Source organism: Ammospiza caudacuta, chromosome 28 (assembly GCF_027887145.1).
Source record: "Ammospiza caudacuta isolate bAmmCau1 chromosome 28, bAmmCau1.pri, whole genome shotgun sequence".
Lineage (NCBI taxonomy): Eukaryota > Metazoa > Chordata > Aves > Passeriformes > Passerellidae > Ammospiza > Ammospiza caudacuta.
In genome coordinates, this window is record NC_080620.1 from 1,276,769 (window position 1) to 1,297,141 (window position 20,373).

General features: G+C 51.2%; 1 protein-coding gene across 4 annotated transcripts in view; it reads left to right on the plus strand.

Moving 5' to 3' along the window:
- The window catches only part of PIP5K1C (phosphatidylinositol-4-phosphate 5-kinase type 1 gamma), a 52,390-nt gene extending 32,383 nt beyond the window's left edge, over positions 1–20,007 (plus strand). Inside the window, exons 7-19 of one of the 4 annotated variants that reach the window (XM_058821314.1) lie at positions 1,772–2,071; positions 2,572–2,777; positions 4,243–4,326; positions 4,832–4,880; positions 5,816–5,900; positions 8,781–8,942; positions 9,101–9,130; positions 9,888–10,026; positions 10,312–10,344; positions 12,632–12,736; positions 12,983–13,115; positions 17,207–17,290; positions 18,073–20,007. In XM_058821314.1, coding sequence (XP_058677297.1) covers positions 1,772–2,071; positions 2,572–2,777; positions 4,243–4,326; positions 4,832–4,880; positions 5,816–5,900; positions 8,781–8,942; positions 9,101–9,130; positions 9,888–10,026; positions 10,312–10,344; positions 12,632–12,736; positions 12,983–13,115; positions 17,207–17,290; positions 18,073–18,075 — 1,413 coding nt within the window. In that variant the 3' untranslated portion in view covers positions 18,076–20,007. Of the gene's footprint in view, positions 1–1,771; positions 2,072–2,571; positions 2,778–4,242; positions 4,327–4,831; positions 4,881–5,815; positions 5,901–8,780; positions 8,943–9,100; positions 9,131–9,884; positions 10,027–10,311; positions 10,345–12,631; positions 12,737–12,982; positions 13,116–13,574; positions 14,373–17,206; positions 17,291–18,072 lie in introns of those variants that run through there. The other 3 variants (XM_058821317.1, XM_058821315.1, XM_058821316.1) reach the window with 3 other exon arrangements.
- The last annotated feature ends 366 nt before the right edge of the window (positions 20,008–20,373 follow it).

A 20,373-nucleotide genomic window follows, 5' to 3' on the forward strand; every position in this document is an offset into this window, starting at 1 on the left:
CTGTCCCTGAATCTCTCCCATTCCTGCTGTTTGACCATTACTCTGAGGATTGTCCTGACTCCCACTGGCAGCAATTCCAAGCTGGAGGGCCCAAGGTACCAGCCAGCTTTGCATATCAGTCTGGCAGTGCAGGATATTGAGACCCAGAGACTTGCATTGGGTCAAGTAAATTGGACCCAAACCTGTTGTTCTGGTGTAAAAACCAGGAGCTGTTCTCTCTGCACAACTGTGCTGGAAATTCCAGATTTATGGAGGAGGACTCTTGACATTCAGTTAAAATGACCAGGGATTGGTTTGTTGTGAAGATGCCAAGGAGAAGGGGATGAGGAGCAATGCTGCTGCCCCATCTGTGTGCCTGGTGCAGTGGGGTTATGTGATCCTACACTGGTACTGTGAAAATCCTTTCCTCACTCAATATTTACCATGGAAAATTTACCCAAGAGAGGCAGGTTATGGGATGTCTGTGTGTGAGTGACAGCCAGCCCAGGAAGAAATTGTTCCCTGAAGGTGAGGATGCCCTGGCACAGGTTGCTCAGAGCAGCAATCCCTGAGAGTGTTCCAGGCCAGGTTGGACAGGGCTTGGAGCACCCTGGGACAATGGAAGGTGTCCCTGCCCATGGCACAGGTGAAACCAAATGGTCTTTACAGTCCCTTCCAACCCAAACCATCCTGAGATTCTGTGAATCACTTGCTTTTGCAGGTGGCACTCACATTCCTGGACAGGATGCGTTTTCTTGGAAAGCACTGCCTGTTGCCTAATGTGTGTGGTAAATCAGGTGTGGGGTTTTGAGTGGGAATGGAGTTGCACTGTTAATCCTGCCATCATCAGTCAGTGAATTAAACTGAACTTACCTGTCTGATGCAGAGTTCTGAGTGACCTGTTGCAGCTTTCCACTGTCTATGGGTTCTGTGGTGCTACCCCAGATCACCCTGCTGCTCCTGGGAAACCACCTGTGTCAAAGGAGTCAGGGAAAGGAAGCAGGGTGGTTTCATGCTGAGTTACTTTAAGGCTGTTTCCATTTACCTGCCTCCATTTCTTTTGGCACTCTCCAAGAGGGCTCACTGCTGTGCCCAGGTGGGTGAGCTGAGGGGAATGAAATTTTAATACAATCACGTTTCTGCAGTCTGTCAGAACCTGTCAGGTCTGTCTTTCCTGCCACAGCGTGCAGAGAAGTTCTGTTTCCTTCCCAAATGTGCCCAAAGCTGAACAAGCAAATCCTGCCTGTCATGTCATTCCTAATTATTCTGTTGCCTAAAAAAAGGAGATGACAGCAGAACAGGATATCCGTGCTTTCTGGTTGACTGCTTTATAAAGCAACTCTGCAACAGGAGGAAAACATTTATGTTGTTTTGTTTAAAAAATAACCCTGTCCATGGTCTATTCTGGGCTGGAGAACAGCTCTTGATTCTGACACTGGTGGAGAGATAAAGAGAGCTGTTATTTTTAAGCTTGAAGTTCCCACTTATTGTGTTTATTTCTCTCCCAGTTTGGTTTCCTTTTTTTAGCTGCCGTACTTGGGGAAAGCAGGGGATTTCCGGACTTGGTTATTTGCCCAGAGAGTGCTGAACATCTCAGTCCCTGTGTTTGCAGGTCCTAAAGCCACTGAAATGCAGGACTTTGTCAGATGCATCCACTGAGCTCCTGTTAAGTTCAGCAAACCTCTCAGCAAAGAATCCCTAGCCCAGCTGTTGGCATGCTTTGTGGTGAACACAGCAGGAATTTTCTGCTCAAATGACCTTTTCTCTGTGCTTCTTTGCACCCTTGCTGCAGAATCTGAACCAGAACCCCCGGACTCTGCTGCCCAAGTTTTATGGACTGTACTGTGTGCAGTCCGGGGGCAAAAACATCCGCGTGGTGGTGATGAACAACATCCTGCCCCGAGTGGTGAAAATGCACCTCAAGTTCGACCTCAAGGGTTCAACCTACAAACGCCGGGCGTCCAAGAAGGAAAAAGAAAAGTCCAGCCCTACATACAAGGATCTGGACTTCATCCAAGACATGCCTGAGGGCCTCATGCTGGATGCAGACACCTTCAGTGCTTTGGTGAAGACGTTGCAGCGAGACTGTCTGGTAAGGAGGGGGCAGCTTAGGGACAGGGTGAGGAACTGTGTGGCTCTTGAGCATGAGGACAAGCAATTCCTGGTTGAGAACCTTGCTAATGAGCCCAGAGTAGGATCAGTCTTTTCTCCTACACTTTTCCCTGAAAGCCAAGCCATGGCAGCCTCTGAGGACTGAGGCTGTGTTCCTTTGCCTGGTGCATCACACTTTGGCAGATGCTCCCCTTGGAGCTGCTTTGCTGGAGCATTTTCCCTATCACGGTGCAGCAGATACAGTGGTGTTGTTTGCAAGTCTTCAGGCCTTTGCTGTGGTTGTGGAATCGCCAAACTCTGCAGTCAAGCCCAGACGTCACTGTTGGTTCAGAAACTTCCAGGCTCTGTCAAATGAGTTGTTAGTGGGGATGTGGGTGGGATGCTTTGCTTTGATTGCTTTGATTCCATGCTACAAGGTCTGTATTTCTGCTGCTGTCTTGATATTTTCTCTTTGTTCTTGAACTCAATATTAACCTGTAGGTATTGGAAAGCTTTAAAATCATGGACTATAGCCTGCTGCTTGGGGTTCACAACATAGACCAGCACGAGAGGGAGCAGCTGTCGGAGGGAGCCCACAGCACGTCGGACGAGAAGCGCCCCGTGGGGCAGAAGGCCCTGTACTCCACAGCCATGGAGTCCATCCAGGGAGGGGCTGCCCGCGGCGAGGCCATCGACACCGACGACACGTGGGTGAAACCTGGGCTCCCTCCTGCTGCTGGGAGGGGAGGCTGGAGGGGGAAATCCCTCAGGAGGCCCACAGGTGTTGCTGTTCCTTTGGGGGCTCCCTAAGCTGGATGTTCCCTGGTAGCAGCAGGCAGGCAAGGAGACCCCACACGGCTTCTGGGGGTGCTGATTAGCTGGGGGTTTATTGGGGGTCCCACCCCTGGGAGCAGCAGGGTTTCTGAGGGGAAGGGGGGGGAGAGAGGGAGAGCCTGGGGGAAAAGGGGCCAAGAGAGACTTCTCATCACCCCCCACAGCTTCAAAGGGAGATTCAAGGTGGGCAAGGAATCAAATTTGGGATTACAGATCCCTGATACTGCAGGGGAGGATCACAGGCTTGGAATAAACCCCACATTTTCAAGGGGTGAGACAGAGCACACCATTTAACTAAAATGTGACACCACACACAGGAGCTTCAAGGGAGCAGCTCTCCTGGGATTTTGGTAGTGCTGCCATTGTGGTGGGAAAGAGGGAAGCCGGGGTGGGATATAGTTCTGTAAGGGTCTGGCCTCACAGCAGTGTCTCATCTTGGGCAGGCTGTAGATTGTCAACTTGTGTAACAGCCTCTAAATACCCACCCATTCCCTGGGGAGGAGACAGTTCTCACTCAGCACCCAAATACTGGAGCAGAATCGGGATCAGTCTGTCCCTAGGAGCCTGGAGTTCTCCATCACTCCCACCTCTGGAATCCCTGGCAGTTCCCTGAGGCCATCCCAGTGGGGTTAGCAGACAGCAGTGTAGCCAGGTGCTGGGTCACTGCTGGAGCTGGAGGCTGGGGATGGCCCTAAGCCTGTGCTGTGCTTGACCTGGGATTCTGTCTGGCTCTTGGGCCAAGGAATGGTGGAGTTTGCTGCTTGCTGCTGTCTCAAACCAGCTGCTGTGGGTTTGATGGAGGGTCAATCCTGAGAGCTGAAATAATACTGTGGTGTTTCCAGTCCTTCAGGCAGCATCAATAATTGCAGTGGCTGCCTGAAGGAGTATCTGACACTCCTGTGCTTTGGTTGTGTGCTGGTGCCTATGTTTGCTGCACTTTGGCAGGATGGCATTAGTGTGGACAGGACTGGAATCCTTTGTCCTGAAGGATTTACTGCCCTAATGGCAGACAGCTCTCACTGACCCATAAATAACCTGATCCCCAGAATAAAGCAGGCAGGAGAAAGCTCCATGGTGCTTTCTGGCCCAGGCAGAGCTGTGCCACACAGCACAGGTGCTGTCAGGACAGTGATGTGTGGCCATGCAGGCAGTGACCCTGGGACACCTGGCTCAGGCCAGGTCACTCCCATGGCTGTGCCCAAAGTGAGCACTCAGGTTTTCCACCATGTCTGACACCACCAGAGCCCCTTAGCACGGCTGCTGTTGCCCTTCCCAGAGCTGGGTGTTAGAGGTGCCCTGGCTGAGGCTGCACCTGCTGAGCTTCTGCTTCACCTGCAGGATGGGAGGGATCCCAGCAGTGAACGGCAAAGGAGAGCGTCTCCTGCTGCACGTGGGAATCATCGATATCCTGCAGTCATACAGGTGGGTAACCTGGCACTGTGGGTTGGCTTGCATTAAATTGATATTTGGTGAGGACAGAAACCACCACACAGTGTGTCTTTTGTGGCTGATAACATCTCTTTTAGTACCAAATGAAAGCAGGGGGCATGTTCTTTCCTGGAGACTGTGAGGATGAGTAGATATGGCTGTCCCAAGCTGGCCATGGGCTTCCATCATGTCCTTAGAACAGCTGGGGACACTCAGCCCTTTGTCCAGGATGATGAGCTGCTCATAAAGAAGTCGTTTCCCACCTCAGTGTGGGAAGCATATCTCCAGGGGTGTAAGGTGTACCTCTTCCTGCCCAGCTCCTCCTTCCCTGTGGTTCCCAGGCAGTCCTCACCTCCTGGGGGAGATGCTGGAGAAAGCTCAGTCCTGGTGACATTGACAGCTCAGGGATCTCCCCTGTAGGGTATGACAGGGGGCTTGGTACAGAGTGCATGCCTGAATCTGGATCTTTATTTTGCTCTCCACTTCTCCTTGGAATTAGGTTCATCAAGAAGTTAGAGCACACCTGGAAGGCCCTTGTCCACGATGGGGTGAGTGCCTGTGCAGAGGCAGGAGTTGTCCAAGCCTCACAGGATACTTGGTGTCTTTTTATGGACCCTGATCTGGCACAGCTGCAGCTGATGAAAGGAGCAGTTCTTGCCCCTCATTCCTGCCCAGCAGGGTGGTGCCACTAATTCCCAGCCAGGTTTCCTTGCTCAATCCAGCTCCTCACACGTTGAGCTGTTGTGATCACAGCTTTCCTCCCCTGCTCTGTCTCCCATGACACCAGGAGCACACACAGTGTGTGTGTTCCTGGGCTGTCAGAGCCCTGGGCTGTTCTCTCTGGTGACTGGCTGTTCCCACCTCAGCAAGCTCTCTGCCAGCAAATCCCTTTCCATGTTTCCTTGCTGGCTTCATTCCTGCAGCAGCCAGGTGTGTATTTCTGAAAGAACCTTGGATGTGGAAAGCATTTTTCAGCCTTTAATTTCCTGGCTTCCCTTAAAGGGACAAAGGAAATGTGGAGATGCCAAGTCATGAAAGTGCAGTCAAACATCAGAAACAGAAAGAGCTTCAGTTTTACTGTTTTAAACAAGAACATTTGAAATGTATGGAGACCCTTGGCTGAATTTGGGTGTCTGTGTGACATACAAAAGTATCCAGGTTTGATTGGAATGGCAGCCAGCAAAGCCAAAAGAAATTTCATGTATGCAATCAGGCCAGTGTTTAAAAAAAATCCAGGAAGCCTACAAAGGAATAAAATCACCAAAATCCATTATAAAATCACAGCAAGAATATAATCAAATGCAATCAGAGGCAATGCTTCAGGGTTATTTATAGCATTAATTAGAGTGTTTCAGTTAAGCCTTTCCATTTTAAGGCTCTGTCAGTGCTAAATGTTAGAATAAAAAAGACTGTGTTGGTTGTTACAGAAATTCTGCCTTGAGGGATCATTTTAAAATTAAACAATTGTTTCTTGCTGTTGTAGGACACGGTGTCAGTACACAGACCCAGCTTTTATGCAGAGAGATTCTTCAAATTCATGACCAACACGGTGTTTCGAAAGAATTCCTGTAAGTACCAAGTTCAGGGGCTGCTGTGCTCTGAGGTTTTACCTTGGCCTTGCTGCTGCAGACTCATGAGGAGTCTGGGCTGGAGCCTGAGCAGGGTTTTCCAGTGTGGTACAGCTGTGAGAGCTGGGGGTGTACAGCCTGGAGAAGGCTCTTAGGAGACTTTAGAGCCCCTTCCAGTGCTTAAAGAGGGCTTAGAAAAAGGAGGGGGAAGGATTTTTTTTATACAGGTAGATAGTGACAGGCAAGGGGCAATTGTTTTGAGCTGTTAGGGTTAGATGAGAAGTTAGGAAATATGAGAGTGAGGCCTGGCACAGGGTGCCCAGAGCAGCTGTGGCTGCCCCTGGATCCCTGGGAGTGTCCAAGGCCAGGTTGGACAGGGCTTGCAGCAACCTGCTCTAGTGCCCATGTCCCTGCCCATGGAGGGGATGGAAGGAAATGCATTTTTAAGGTCCCTTCTAACCCAAAACATTCCACGATACAGAGCAAAGCTAAGAACTGCAGAGCCCTCAGATTGTCACAGCTTGCCTTGGTCTGCTCAGGCTCCCACCCAGTCCCTGCACCTGACCTGGGTTCAGCCCTGAAGGGATGTGTGTGAGGGCAGAGCCTCTCCTTTGAAGGGAAAAACACCTTTGGTGTGACAGTAGCTGGTGGTGGTGCTTTGACTCTTGGGTTTTCTGTGGTAGAAATGGCTCCCGAGGTATTAAAGAATCTTTTTTCCCAGCCCCATGACCAAAGAAGAAGTCGAGATTCCTTTTTCTCTGGTTCTCAAGGTTGTTTATTTTCTCTTATCTATTTCATTCTTTCTCTGACCTGCAGAGGTCTGTCCAGCAGACTGGCACACTGACTGCCCTTGGGGTGGTGTTGGCTTTCTATACTAAAAACTACTTTTTTAGTAATTTATTTACAATAATTTTTTTAGTAGTTTATTTAAAATAATTTTCCAATACCTATCACCTATGTTAGACAGACTCTACTCTAAACCAATCCACAAGTGCCACCATCACAGCAGAAGATGGAGGACAAGAAGAAGAAGAAGAGGAAAGACAGGACATGCCCAGATTCCTCCATCTCGCCTCTTGAACCCCCATTCTTAATCCCCAAAATTCTGCTTTTTTTCACCCTGTGACAAATTCACTATCATTCTACTCAAACTCTTGTAGCTTCTAAATTTTCACACAAAGCTGGTAATTTTGTCCATGGGCTAAAATGGAAGGCACAGGTGTTTGTGACTCAGTGCCAAGGTCTCTGAGCCCCCTGCCAGGGTCTCGAGTCCTCCAGGGCAGTCAGAGGAACATCCTGGGTTCCGACATGTCAGAGTTCAGGACATCCCTCTGGCTGTCCTGGATTGCCAGAACCCCTGCCAGAGGCTCAAAGACCTTGGCACAGAGCCCAAGACACCTGGGATTTTGATTATGACCCATGGAGCAAATTACAAACTTTATATGAAGATCTGCAAGCCACAAAATTTTAAGTAGAATAATAATTAGTTTGTCATGGGGTGAAAAAAGAGATTTTTGGGGGTTTTTATTACGGAGGTTCAGAGAGCAAGAGAGAAGAATCTGAATGTGTCCAGCCTTTCTCCTTCTTCTTAGCCTCCATCTTCTGCTGTGATGTTGGCATTTTAGATTGGTTTAAAGTAAAAGCTCACTGTGTAACATAAATTGAAACCCAAGTGAGCTACTTATGAGAGCTGTTATTGAGCGAACCCATCTCTGGCAAAAGAGTGGGATGACTTGTTAGCAGAGGTGAAAAGCCAACCAAGCTGGGTGATAGCTGGTTGCCTGTGAAACTAATCTAAGTTCACTCTTAATTCTTCTCCAAGGAAAACCCACGAACCCTAATGAAGGGAATTAAGGGCTATTTAAAGGGGGTACAGCTCCATTAAAAAAGAAGACAATCTCTACAAGCAGATAAATATTAATTTCCCAATTACACTGTGGGCCCTCAAGCAGCCATCAACAAAGAGAGCGTTAAAGCTCTACACTACAAAAATATGAGAACTTTATGACTCCCTCCCCATTAACAGGCTAACCCGTTGCAGACATCTTTTAGGAAAAATTCTTTCCTTAGGATTTTTCTTCCTGAGAAGGTGAGAGGCCTCAGGAACAAAGTGTAAACAATGGTTATCTGCTGCTGTGGAATGCAACAGGTAGATCTTTGTTTGGCCCATGTTGGATGTTTCTAATTAATGGCAAATCACAGCCCAGCTGGCTTGGACACACAGCCCAAGTCACAAACCTTTGTTATCATTCTTTCCTATTCTGTTCTTAGCTAGTCTTCTGATGAAATCCTTTCTTCTATTCTTTTAGTATAGTTTTAATGTAATATATATCAAAAAAAACAAATCAAGCCTTCTGAAACATAGAGTCAGATCTTCATCTCTTCCCTCATCCTAAGACCCCTATGAACACTGTCATACTAACCTATATTTAAATAGGAGAATTAATGCTAGAATGAGTAACCAGGGTCCTCCCTCTATGACACAAGCTTACATCCATACATTATTAACAAATCACCAATATATGACAAATCAAACAAGCAGAGTATTAAATATCTTGTTAACCCGACAGAGGAGCGTCCATTAACATAAGTGACAGGTATTAGAAAGTCATGGTAAATAATATACACGTAGTTTTTAGTATAAAATGATAACACCGCTCTGGGGGCGGCCAAAGTGCCTCTGTCTGGCTGAGCAGATCTCAGCAGGCCAGAAAAAATAATTTTATAGATAAGAAACAATAAACAACCTTGAGACCGAGAACTGAAGAGTTCTGACTCCTTCTTCGACCCCCGAGCTGAGAAGAGACTTTCTGGCACATCTCAGAATCACTCTGACCAGCTAAACCCCGAGACCGACATTTGCCCTTCTGTGCCCCCCAGCTCTGAAGTCGTCCCCGTCCAAGAAAGGGCGCAGTGCCTTGCTGGCCGTGAAGACGGCGGGTCCCACGGCGGCGTTCTCAGCCAGCCAGCTGGCCTCCGACAAGGACGACACCCAGTACGACCTGCGGGCGGCCCGGAGCTACCCCACGCTGGACGATGAAGGTGACAGCCCCGCCCGGGGCGTGCCTCTGTGCTTACCCTCTCTTTCCTAGCAGTTCCTTAGGATCCTCCCTTGTTCTCATCCAGTTCCCCACTGTGCACCAACTGCAGATATTTCCTCATGGATAGCTCTTCATTGCATGTCTTGCTGTGCTTTGCAGGTGCTAAACCTAACCAGGACAGGGAAGAAGGTAAGAGTGCATTGTTTTGTCGCAGCACCAGCAGGTACTTGATGCGACACCTCTGCATCAAAGGAGACCAAATCCCTTCTTTGCAGCACTCTGGGGTTCTGCAGTAAAAATGGTCGCCTGCATCACTGGTGCAAGACAGCTGCTGCCAAGGGCCACCATCAGTCATAGCCCAAAGCCAACAGAGAGTTGCATTTTCTACCCTTTGAAAAAAAGATTGGGGAGGGGGGTGACTGGGAACTGCAGCACTCCAATGACAGTGTTTGGGCAGTTATAACAGGCAGGATCTTGCTGTTGGAAAACAGAGGAATGGGCTGGTTCTGTGCTGCCTTTCCTTTACTTCCATCTGGCTGCATTTACAGCTGAGTGCAAGCTCCTCCAGTGCATGGTTGTTGGATTGCTCCCTGTGCAAAGCACTGAACACTCAGTGCATCTCTTAATTCTCTTGGATGTTTATCCCTGGTGATCCAAGGCTTTAATCCAGCTTTGGTCACCAGTGAGAAGTCTTCACTGGCATTCTATTCCCTGCCTATTGTGCTGGAAGTGGTGCTGACTGGCTCTCCCCAGAGGATGCCTTGGGAGAGGCTGTCATGACCCAACTACACTTCTGCCTGTCTGTGGTTTGAGTGCCCAGTCCCAATGGGGGTGTGCAGGTTCATGGTGGAACAGCCTCGCACGGGGCTGCTGTAGGTGAAGTGTTGGTGTTTGACTTAATCATCTCTTCTTCCTGCCTCTCCCCTGCCCTGCTGTGGGCCAGCAGGCAGGCCAGACCTGCTCCCTTGCACTCCTCCTTCCTTTGAAGAAGCTACCACGGCCTCCATAGCCACGACACTATCGTCAACATCTCTGTCTGTCCCCGAGCGATCCCCCTCGGAGTCCTCTGAGCAGCCCAGGTACAGGTGAGGAGATTTCCCTGCTCCCACTGGTGCTGGGTGGCTGCTCTTGGCTCTCTGTGCTGCAGATCCCGGCAGGCTGCCCTGCACTCTGCAATGCTAATGACTGATTTTAATTAAATCTCTCCTGGGAGCAAGCAGACACAGCTTTGATGGGATTAATTATTGCTGGAAGAAGTCTCAGCTGTTAAGTAGAACATCTCCCTCATGGGATGTGGAGGTAGATTTGGGGACAGTGCAGGATTTCTGTCTTAAATTGCTCCTTCAAACTCTCCTGTTTTCTTTCCACAGGAGGCGTACACACTCCTCAGGGCAGGATGGCAGGTGAGAAATGGATCTTCTGTCTTTTGTCTCATCTTCTCTCTGCTGCAGAGACCTCATGTTTATCTCTGTGCAAAGGTCCCTTTTAGAGGGCTGGGTGGGAATTTCAGCAGCTCCAGGATTTTGGCATGGATGCTGAGCTGCTTCTGCAATCAGATGATACCCATTTCTTACATGGAATTTTCCTTGCAAAGCAGATCTCTTAGTGCTTTGAAAATACCAATTATTTGATAGGGACGGGGGCAACAGTGTTGTCCAAATTTACCCACCCACCCAGCACCAGAGTCAAGGAAGGTCATTTAAGTTCCTTTAAGCAAGTAAGTGAGCCCTGACAGCAGGAACATTCCTCCTGAGCATCTGCTTGTGGCCTGGGTAAAGTGAAAGGGCTTTGCCTTTATGAGGCACCATCGGTCCCCATAGAAGGAGCTTCCAGTGTTTTCAGAAATCTGTGAGGCTTTTTTCCTCCTGTGGTGTCTCAGAGCCAAGGGCAAGGTAGGACAGAAATGCTGTGCTGCAGAGGGGTGTCTGATTTTAGAGGCTCTTACCATTAATATTGTGCATTATTGTGGAATTATTTTGCATCAGTAAAAATGACCCCATTGCCCATGTCAGCAGGATCTGCACGAGGAGCCAGCGGATGCTGCTGGCTCTGCCCTCGCTTTCCAGGGCATTGTGTAGGTGTAGTAGGCTTTGAAATGACATCAGAGACTCAGTCCTAGGATGTGCCATAGCCAGAGAAGCCTGACAGGCTGATGTCCTCTCTCCCTGCAGTCAGTGTTTGGTGCTTGGAAGGAAAGGTCTTTGGAAGATGAGGGTTTCCCCCACGTTACAGGCAGCTGCTGTTGTTCCAAGCTTTGAGTGATTTACTGAATTCAGTTGATAAGCACTGTGAAAAAAAATCCCTTTCTATGCTATTTCCTAATGAAAATCCCTCTGGATGCTGCATGTTGCTGAATGCTGCCCTGGAGGGCAGGGACCTGCTCACTGTGAGAAGTGTCAGGGACTTATGAAGCACCTCATATCCTGCAGAATCCAGTGTTAGGAATTGCTGAAAATTGGAGACTTAAACCCAGGCCCCAGTGGTGGGGCCCATGTGGCAAATGCAGTGACTTCATCCAAAATAGTTCAGACTCGTTGGTACCTCCTGGAGGGAGGGAGCTGCTGTGGTGTGTGACTGCTCCTCCAGAAATGGGTCAGGTGAGTCAGAGTGACCTGGGAGTGTTCAGGGAGCTCAATGGCTTGGTCAGAGTAGATCTGTCTGTCACACATTTGCCAGAGCTACACTGGCTAGGGCCTGTCTGCAGGTGTGGCCACCTTTGCTGGTTTTTGCCTAATTTGTCTCTTTTTAATCCCAGTGCTTCCATGTGCCCTTCCTGGGAGAGTAGGGACCTGTGCACTTGTGGAGCTCTCTGGGATCCCCTGGTGAAAACCAGTGCAGACACAAATTTATTAAAGCAAGAATTTACATTCCTGAGCTGAGATGGAAAAAACCTTACCCAGTTTGCTCAAGAATGTGTCATGCCTCTGGTTATTCTGGTCTGCTGGGGAATTCAGTCCAGGTTTGAGGTCCAGCCCTGTGAGGAAGAGTGTAGCAAGTTCTGTGCATGGAGCTGGACTGAAGTGCTGCCCACTGGTGAGAGCAGGGCAGTGCTCAGTGAACCCAGGGCTCAGCCCTTCTCTGACAGCTGCCCCTGGCTGGGCAGGCTCCTGCTCCTCCTTCCCATGGGGACAGCCCTGCTGGCACAAGTAATTACTGTAATAGCATGAGGTATTAAAGTGAAGATTGTCAGAAACAGTTCCAGAGTGTGCAGATAAATCTCAACCGTGGAACAGCTTTGGTGTGCTGGGAGTGCTGGGGGAGGTCAGAGGCTCTGGCCTGGTGCCAGGCTGACTCTGGACACAGGATTTCCCTGGAGGTCCCTTCTCTTTGCTCCCATGCTCCATTTGACACTTCCTGCTGCACTGGCTGTTTAACTCCTTTGCTCTTGTCCTCTTTTCCCACCTTGTTATTCCTGAGTGCTGTAATCTTCCCTCTCTTTTTCCTGGGAGTTTTGGTTATCCAAACCCTCAGTCCTGGGGGGTCTGAGTGCTCCCTCTGAGCTGAAATCAGCCACTGAGCCTGTGCTGGGAGCCCAGTGCCACAGTAGCAGCAGCAGCAGCTGTGTGCTGGGGCAGAGCTGCACAAGAGGCTTGGCTGGCTCTGGACTGATTCAGGCTGATGTAAAATTGAGGGCTGTGCATATCTCATGTCCAGCTGAGTCTTTGGGCCTGTCTCCCCTTTGGTTTCCAGGTCACACGAGGAGGGGCGGGTCCAGGAGGAGGTTCAGCAAATCAGTGTCGAGCTGGAGCCCAAGTGTGACGTTGAGATTGTAGCTCCTGAAGAAGAAGTCAAAGAGTGAGTGTTTTAGAGTGTTGCAGATCCCACACAGTGGGTTTTGAGCTGTGGCTGCTTGTGCTGGAGGCCTTGCTGGAGTCATGGGTGTTCAGTGAGGCTGAGCACAGCAATGACCTGACCTGCCCTGACGTGACCTTTCAGGATGTAATAGCATAGCATCTTCAGAAGCTCCTCTGTAATAAATCCATTTTGCTTGCTCCTGTCCTGACTGCAGTGACTAGACTGTCATTTCTTTCCCCTGTGCAGAGAGGCAGCTTCTTCAGCCTGTGCCATTGTCACATCCCCAGCCACCGTAGAGGTGGAGACGGCCAGCCAGGCCTCGGAGCCAGCCAGCCAGGCCTCGGATGAAGACGACGTGCCAGTCACAGACATTTACTTTGTAAGAGACCTTCTCCACCTGGCCCTTGGGGGGTGATGGGAAGGGTTGGACAGGGCTGTCAGTATCATTCCAGGCAGTCAGGTGGGCAGTGGCTGCCCTGCACCATCTTGGTGTGAAGCACCTTGAGACCTCGGTGCTGGGTGGGTTTTTGAATGCAGAGAACTGGATTAAACTCAGAGAACTCAGAACAGCATCTAGTGGGGCTCACACAGGTGGCACTCCTGCTGTGGATGTAGCTGTAGCTGTGCTGCTCTACTTCCAAGCACAAGTGTTTGTCTAGGCCAGCACATTTGCTCCTGGGACAAGCCAAGGTGATGTGGGTGCAACAGAGAAGTTTTTTTACCTCAGCCAGAGATCCTGGCTGCTTTCCTGACACAAGCACGGCCTAGAGCCAAAGGGAGGTGGTTGCAGAGGGTGACCCTGGGCTCTGGTGAACTCCGGCTTTTCCTTTCCCTGCAGGCTGCATTAGGTGATGCAGTGGGAGTCTAGTGCTGAGCCAGGGCGTAAGTTGGTGGTTGGCAGCAGAGTGCCGTGGAGCCTGGCGCTGGTCCTCACTCAGCTCCCACAATGGCTGAGCAACTCCTGCAGACCAGAGAAGAGGTTTTTTAGCAACATGTACCTGTCCCATGGATTCCCAGAGCACAGCTGAGTGCCTGTCCTGTGAGAGCTGAGCTCTCTTGTGCCTGGGCACTGGAACCCTCATTAAAAGAGGTGCCCGGCTCCTCCCTGCTCGGACTTGTTGCTGTTAGTTCTGTGGTGCTGGAGACAACCTGAGCCCATGCAATGGGCTCCTTCAGGCTAAACTAAAATGCAGCATTGGCCTTCCCCTGGACTCTTGTACTCTGCTGCAGAGCTGCTTACTCATTGCCGAGTCGCTCTGAGGCTTGTGGGAGCTGTGGAAGGAATCAGCCCTGTTTTACAGCTTGTTTGGGGTTGGATGCATGCTGTTCAAAATGCAAACGGCTCCTATAACACTGCCCCCTCCTTGCCTGTGGAGGGCAGCTGTGTGCAGGCAGATCCTGCCTGCTCCCCTGGCAAGTGTCTTCTGGTGAGGGTCAGCTGCTCTTCCTCCCTGTCGCTGGGCATATGGACTGCCCCCAGCTAAAGGGGCACCTCTCTCCAAGACAAAATCCTGCAGAGTGTGTTCACAGAGAGTGTGACTGACTGCTCATCAGCATTTCATACTTCATCTGAGTCTGAGTTTTGCATTAAATGTGTGTCGTGTGCTGTGGAGTGTTTTTCACTGCTGGGATGAAGGGAAAAGCTGATTTGAGTTCCCATGGGCGCTCTCCTTGGAAAAGCACCTGAGCTGGAGCTCAGGTGAGGCTGCACGCGTGCGCTCAGGCAGCACCACAGCTGCTCCTGCAGGAGTGCTCAGGGGCAGTGCTGGGTGAAGGGGTGCTGTGTGCAGAGGAGGATTTGCCCAGTCCCAGGAGGCTGTGGCCTGATGACTGAAGTCTGTTCCTGGAGAGCTCTTCATTCTCCTGTTTATCCCCAGGGAATAAAAGTGCAGTGTGGCAGGGCATGGGCGCCGCTCTTCCCTGCACGGCTTTCCCACCTGCTCACCCGTTCAGGCCTGGAGTTGCCCAACCCCTTGTTTTTTGCTTTCTCTTTCATCCTCTCTTTCACATCACCCTTTTTTTCCTCTGTTTCCTTTCTCACCTCACTTGTCCTGGGGCCACTCAGTTCACAGATGGGAGGTACTGGATTTACTCTCCCCGCCAGCGCAGACTCCGAACTACCTCGCATTCCTCTGGGATTGTAAGTGACCACACCAGCACAGCATGTAGGGGAGCAGAGCTGCAGCTTTGAAACACTGGGGCCAGCATCTCATTTCTCTCAATGGCTGGGGCTCTGGATTGAGTGGGCATTAGGAACCAGCCCAGCAGAAATGGGGGAAGCATATTGAAATGACACCAGTGGATCTCCTTGCAGGATCTGAGAGAATCATGAGCTCTGTCCCTTTTCTGCAGACTGGTGACACAGCTCCTACCCTGGGATGGGCCATAGTTTCACCCAGCCCTTGGAAAAACTGAGAGTAGTGAGGCCCTGGCACAGGGTACCCAGAGAACCTGTGGTTGCCCTCTCTCTGGAAATGTCCAAGGTCAGAGTGGATGGGTTTGAAGCAGCCTGGGATACTGGAAAGTGTCCCTGCCCATGGCAAGGGGGAATACTGGGTGATCTTCTATCCCAAACTGTTCTGTGAGTCTTAGTACCAGATCTGGCCAGAGAGGCCCTGGGGCCTCCATAGGGGATGTCAGGCTCAGCTGCCTCAGCCCAGGAAGAGGGTTTTAAAGACACAATTAAGGTATTTTGAAGATTGTAAAACTCCGGTAGCAAACAGAACTGTTTTAGCTTGTGGGGAGCATCTCATAAACCAAATGAGACAGGAGCTGGTACTGAGGGCTGGTTTCAGCTCTCCAGCCCTTCTCAGGGTCACCAGTGTGCTCCCTCCTCACCTTCAGGTGTTCTGTGAGCAGGTAGGATTTTCCTTTCCAAAAGATGCAGGGAGGCATTTGAGCTCTTAGGGGCTGAATCTAGAGCTGAGATTGTTCTGGGGTTTAGCATTTAGCTTCTCATGCTTTGGGAAAGTCCCCAGGGGGTGGTGGCAGTGCTGCTGCTGGTGCAGCCTGGTGCTGCCATTTGGGGTACAGGCAGGGTGCATGGGGAAGCAGGGGCAGGAATGTGCCCCTGGCTGTTGCTGATGGCATGAGGAAGGTGCTGCTGGGCAAACAGACAACTCCTCCTGCAGCCCCTCCTGCGCCTCAGCTGGGTTTTGGCTGCCAAAAACAGCAGGGGAGGGGTAATGCCAAGCACTGGGTGCTCTTTCATCTCCTGCAGCTCCCTGCATGCATCCAAGCTCCTAAAAGGCTCTGAAAGAGACTGGCTGGAGCATGTGGTTCAGTCAGGATGGATGAGCCATCATGGATGAAAAAGGATGTGGGACAAGCTTGATGTGGTGGGGAGGTTTCCTGTACCTCTGACAGAGCTCTGTGAGAAGCTCCAGGCAGGGGCTTCTCAGCCTTCCTTCCTCCAGCAGTCTCTGCTAATGGAGCTGCAGTTCCTGGGGGGTTCAGCATGTGGAGCCCAGTGCTTCAAAGCTTCTCTGGCTTCTTTTAGTTCCTTGTACATTGTAGGCTGTCGCACTCAGTTCCTGGGCTGGGAACACTGCAGGCTTCTTCCAAACACCCAGTTCTGCACTATCTTCCTTTGCAAATGCCAGGCTGGGTCAAAGGGGGCAGTTTCTTCTCTGTGGGAGCTCCTCTGGAGACGAAATAGCCTGTTTGCAATGTAAATGGGGTCCCCCTGGGAACACTGTCAGCAGAGACCAGCCCTTGAATCTGTGCTGTGTAGGCAGCAGTGTGTGTCTTCTCACAGCAGTGCCCAGTGCTATTATAACTGAGCCTCAAGGCACACCTCCTTCCCCTCATTCTTTCCAGGGTCCCATTGTGTTTTGCCTCCTGTGTTGTACTTGTTCCCATCACCCCACTGTCCCCAAAATCTCAGCAATAACTGTTTCCTTTCTGTGGCCACCATCCTCCATGGTCTCACCCCAGCTCCACTGCCTTCTGCAGAGAATGAGGAAGGCACAACAAACAAATCCAGTTTCCCAGGAAAAGCCCTCCTGGATATCAGTTTGTAGCATGCACAGGGCTCTGGAAAAGGGAAGGTGAGAGCTGGTAGCAGGAGCCAGGAGCTGTCACTGCTCTTAGGTAAGTCACTTCCCAAATCTCTCAGTTTCTCTGCAGCCAGGATGGTGCCATGGCCGGGAGCTGAGGTTTCCCTGACATCTCAGAAGCTCTAAAACTCTGTCCCTATGAGAGGAGAGGGTGTGCCACCCCCAGTGCAGCTGGCACAGGTCCCCTGCCCCGGTTGGCAGGGAGCCGGTGGGTGCTGAGGATGACGAGGGCTCCTCTGCTGAGAGCTGCCTCTGGGCTCAGTGCTCTCCCTCCAGGTGGACAGCTGTTCTTACTGTATTGTTTCCTGCTCTTTTTATTTTCTCCTTTTATTTTTTCCTCTTCTCTCCTTTGCTCCCTGCTCTGCTGCTGCTCTCCCTGCATTCTCCCTGCCGTCTCTGGCCACTCTGGCAGCCGACAGACGAGAGGAGTTGGGTTTACTCCCCGCTCCACTATAGCACTCAGCTGCACTCTGTCTCCGATGAGGAGAGCGATACAGTAAGTGTCCAAGAGCCGTGTGTGGGTGCCCGCTGGTCGCTCGCAGTCTGTGCTCCCCCTGCAGGGTCAGCTCGGCCTCTGGCAGCTCTGCTGGCACAGCCCTGGCCTGCTCAGCAGGCGCTGTGGCTTATCCCCAGCTGTTTGGTACAGGATAAACTTTGGGGAGCTCAGGTTTCCCAGACATGTTGCCATTACTGGAGGATGTAGAGCAGCCTCTGGTTGTGCTGGGAAGTTGGCGGGACAGAGACCTGACTGACACTGGGCACTGGTGCTCAGGGGTTGATCCTCTTTCCTCTCACAGCCAGAAAGACATGGAGGGGCTGGGGCATGTCCAGAGAAGTGAGTGGACATGGGGAAGGGGCTGGAACACAAGTGTGATGAGGAGCAGCTGGGGGGGGCTCAGCCTGGAGAAAAGGAGGCTCAGTTGCTCTCCACAACTCCCTGACAGGAGGGTGCAGCCAGGTGGGGGTCAGGTTCTGCTCCCAGGGAACAAGGGACAGAAGAGGAAACAGCCTCAAACTGTGCAAGGGGAGGTTTAGGTTGGATATTTGGTAAAATGTCTTGACTGAAAGGGGCTTGTCAGGTATTGGAACAGGCTGCCCAGGGCAGTGGTGGCATCTCTGGAAGTGTTCAAATGACATCTGGCTGTGGCACCTGGGGACACGGGTTAGTCGTGAACGTGGTGGTGGTGCTGGGCTGATGCTGAATTTGGTATTCTTGGAGATCTTTCCCACCCTAATGATTCCATGATTCTGTGACTGTGTTCTCTCTGCCTCTTGCAGTAATCTCTATGCAGACACAGAAGTCCCAGAGAGCAGCGATTCCCTCTGCAGGTCGATGTGTTCCCTTTTCGTTGATGCAGCCATTCCAGTGGGATGGGGAAGAGCTTGCTGACACCAGTATTGCTGCACTGCAGGATCCCGGGCACTGCGTTTCAGAATGGAGCAAAACTATAACCATGTATTTCTACTCACCCCAGACGTGGGCAGCAAAGAAACCACCCGCTCACCCGCAGCTCCCAGCAGAGAATTCTAGCTGGGTGTAGAGAATCCTGGGTAGTAACACAGTGTTTTCCAGATGTGCACTACCATAGCTACCTATCCATGTGTGATACTGTGAACCTTTTTAATTTTTTAATCATGTATTTATTTCTTTTATCTTTGCACAGAGACAGCACAAATGTGCTTTTTTAAACATTTAGTTTACTGCACTTTTTTTTTTTCTTTTTTCTTTCTTTTGTTTTTTGGTCATATATTTGTGCATCAAAAAGGAGCATGAGACTTCACTGAAGAATGGGTAGGAGCACGTTGCTGGGGAGGGCAGGGAGCGGAGTGGCTTCATGTGAGGCAGCAGTGTGGTCTCACCAACCGAGGGAGTCAGGAGGTTTAAGGCTGTCCAGACACTGCCACGGTTTTTCCAAGTGGCCCAAGGCAAATCACTAAACCACTCTGTGCCTCGGTTTCCCCCGTGCTAATGGGTGCACAGTACCTGCTTCCGTTACAGCACTTAAACCCTGGGATGAAAGGTGCTATGAAAATGAAATGTATTAAAGGCCATGGAATAGAATTGCTCCCATGTTACCATAGTCCAAAGCAGCCATGCCAATTCACTTGGATCCAAACTCTCTAGTGACTTCTCCTGTCTGTGACACCGTGCGGGCCAGCACACAGTTCCTGGTGACAGTGACGTGGACTCCTCAGCTCTCCCCGAAGTCGTGATGGGTTCCAGCTCCCCCTGTGCTGCACTGCTGCCACCCCTCCCTCTGTGCTTGGAGTCCACACCTCATCCCCGTGGCACCGCCTGCTCCGCCCCGCAGGCACGGACATGGATGGAACCGGGACCGCCCGAGCCCGGCCACGTTGGAGGGCGATTCCCCCACTCTGCCCAGCCCACGTGGGGCTTGTCCAGACCCTGCATCCTCCTGGAGCCACTCAGCCCCTCACGTGCTCGTGGGCGAGCCCTGGGGTCACGGACACTGGGCTCACACCCTGCCACAGGGCAGGCAGGGACACAAGGGCACGTCCAGTCACTGGAGGCAGCAATGGGAGCCTGGCTCTGCCACGGAATTGTGCCAGCACTGCTGTGCTCACGGACTCTTGGACAGAAAGCTGGGTGACTGGGGTGCTGCCTGGGGTCACAACTGCTGCTGGAAATGTGGGTGAGAGGGTTTGCTTTGCAAGGGTTGTGGGCTACAGGTGAGAGATTTGATGTTAGGGGTAGTGTTCAGGCTCATCCATCAGCAGGACACATATCAGCATAGTCTGGAATCCAGCAATCCTGTCCTCATCTCCCAGAGAGAAAACAGGAAGTCCTTTAGACCAGAGGGAGACAGGTCTTGTTTGTGTGCTTTTTGAACCTCGCTTGAGAGTCTCTGTATTCCCTTTACAATCTTCACTGTCCTTGGATTCCAGCCAGAGGGGTGGGGAAGTGGGACCCTGCTCTCAGGCCTCAGCCCCACAATCTCTTCACAGCAGCACTCAGGAGTGGTTATGTTGGGTCCCAGAAGGTAGCTGGGCTGATGGGAAGCTCTTCCTTCTGTACTGTACTGAACTTAGTGAAAATCTTCAGGAATTGATGGTTTTTTCTTGCCCAGAATACAGAACCTGGACTTCCCTTCCCTGCCTGTAGATGCAGAAGGCTGTGAGTTGTGCTTCTTGGAAGCACAGTCGGGGGATTGTGCAAGTTGCTGCTGTTCATGTATCCATGTATTTACCAAATAGTCTATCAAACGTCTCTTGAGAAACTCTCCCCTTTCTGTTGCTGCTTGGCAGCTCATTCTCCCACTGCAGCTCCTGTCCCATCCCACCTTCCTGTGGCACCCAGGGGGCTGTGCAGGCCGGGGGGCTCAGGGATTGGTGGAGGGGAATGGGGGTCTTGCAATACCTACAGCCTCACCTGCCCTTGGGCTCAAGGCAAGGGGCTTCAAAAAGCTAAAAATTCAACATATTTTTCCTCCAGCAGTGTGTGTAGAAGGCCAGAGGAAGGCACATCCCTGCTGCAGCTGCTGCTGTTGGGTGCTGTGCTGGAGGAGGGGGCTCTGGGGGGGAACCAGGGTGGGCTTGAGCTGTTCTGAGCCAGGCTCC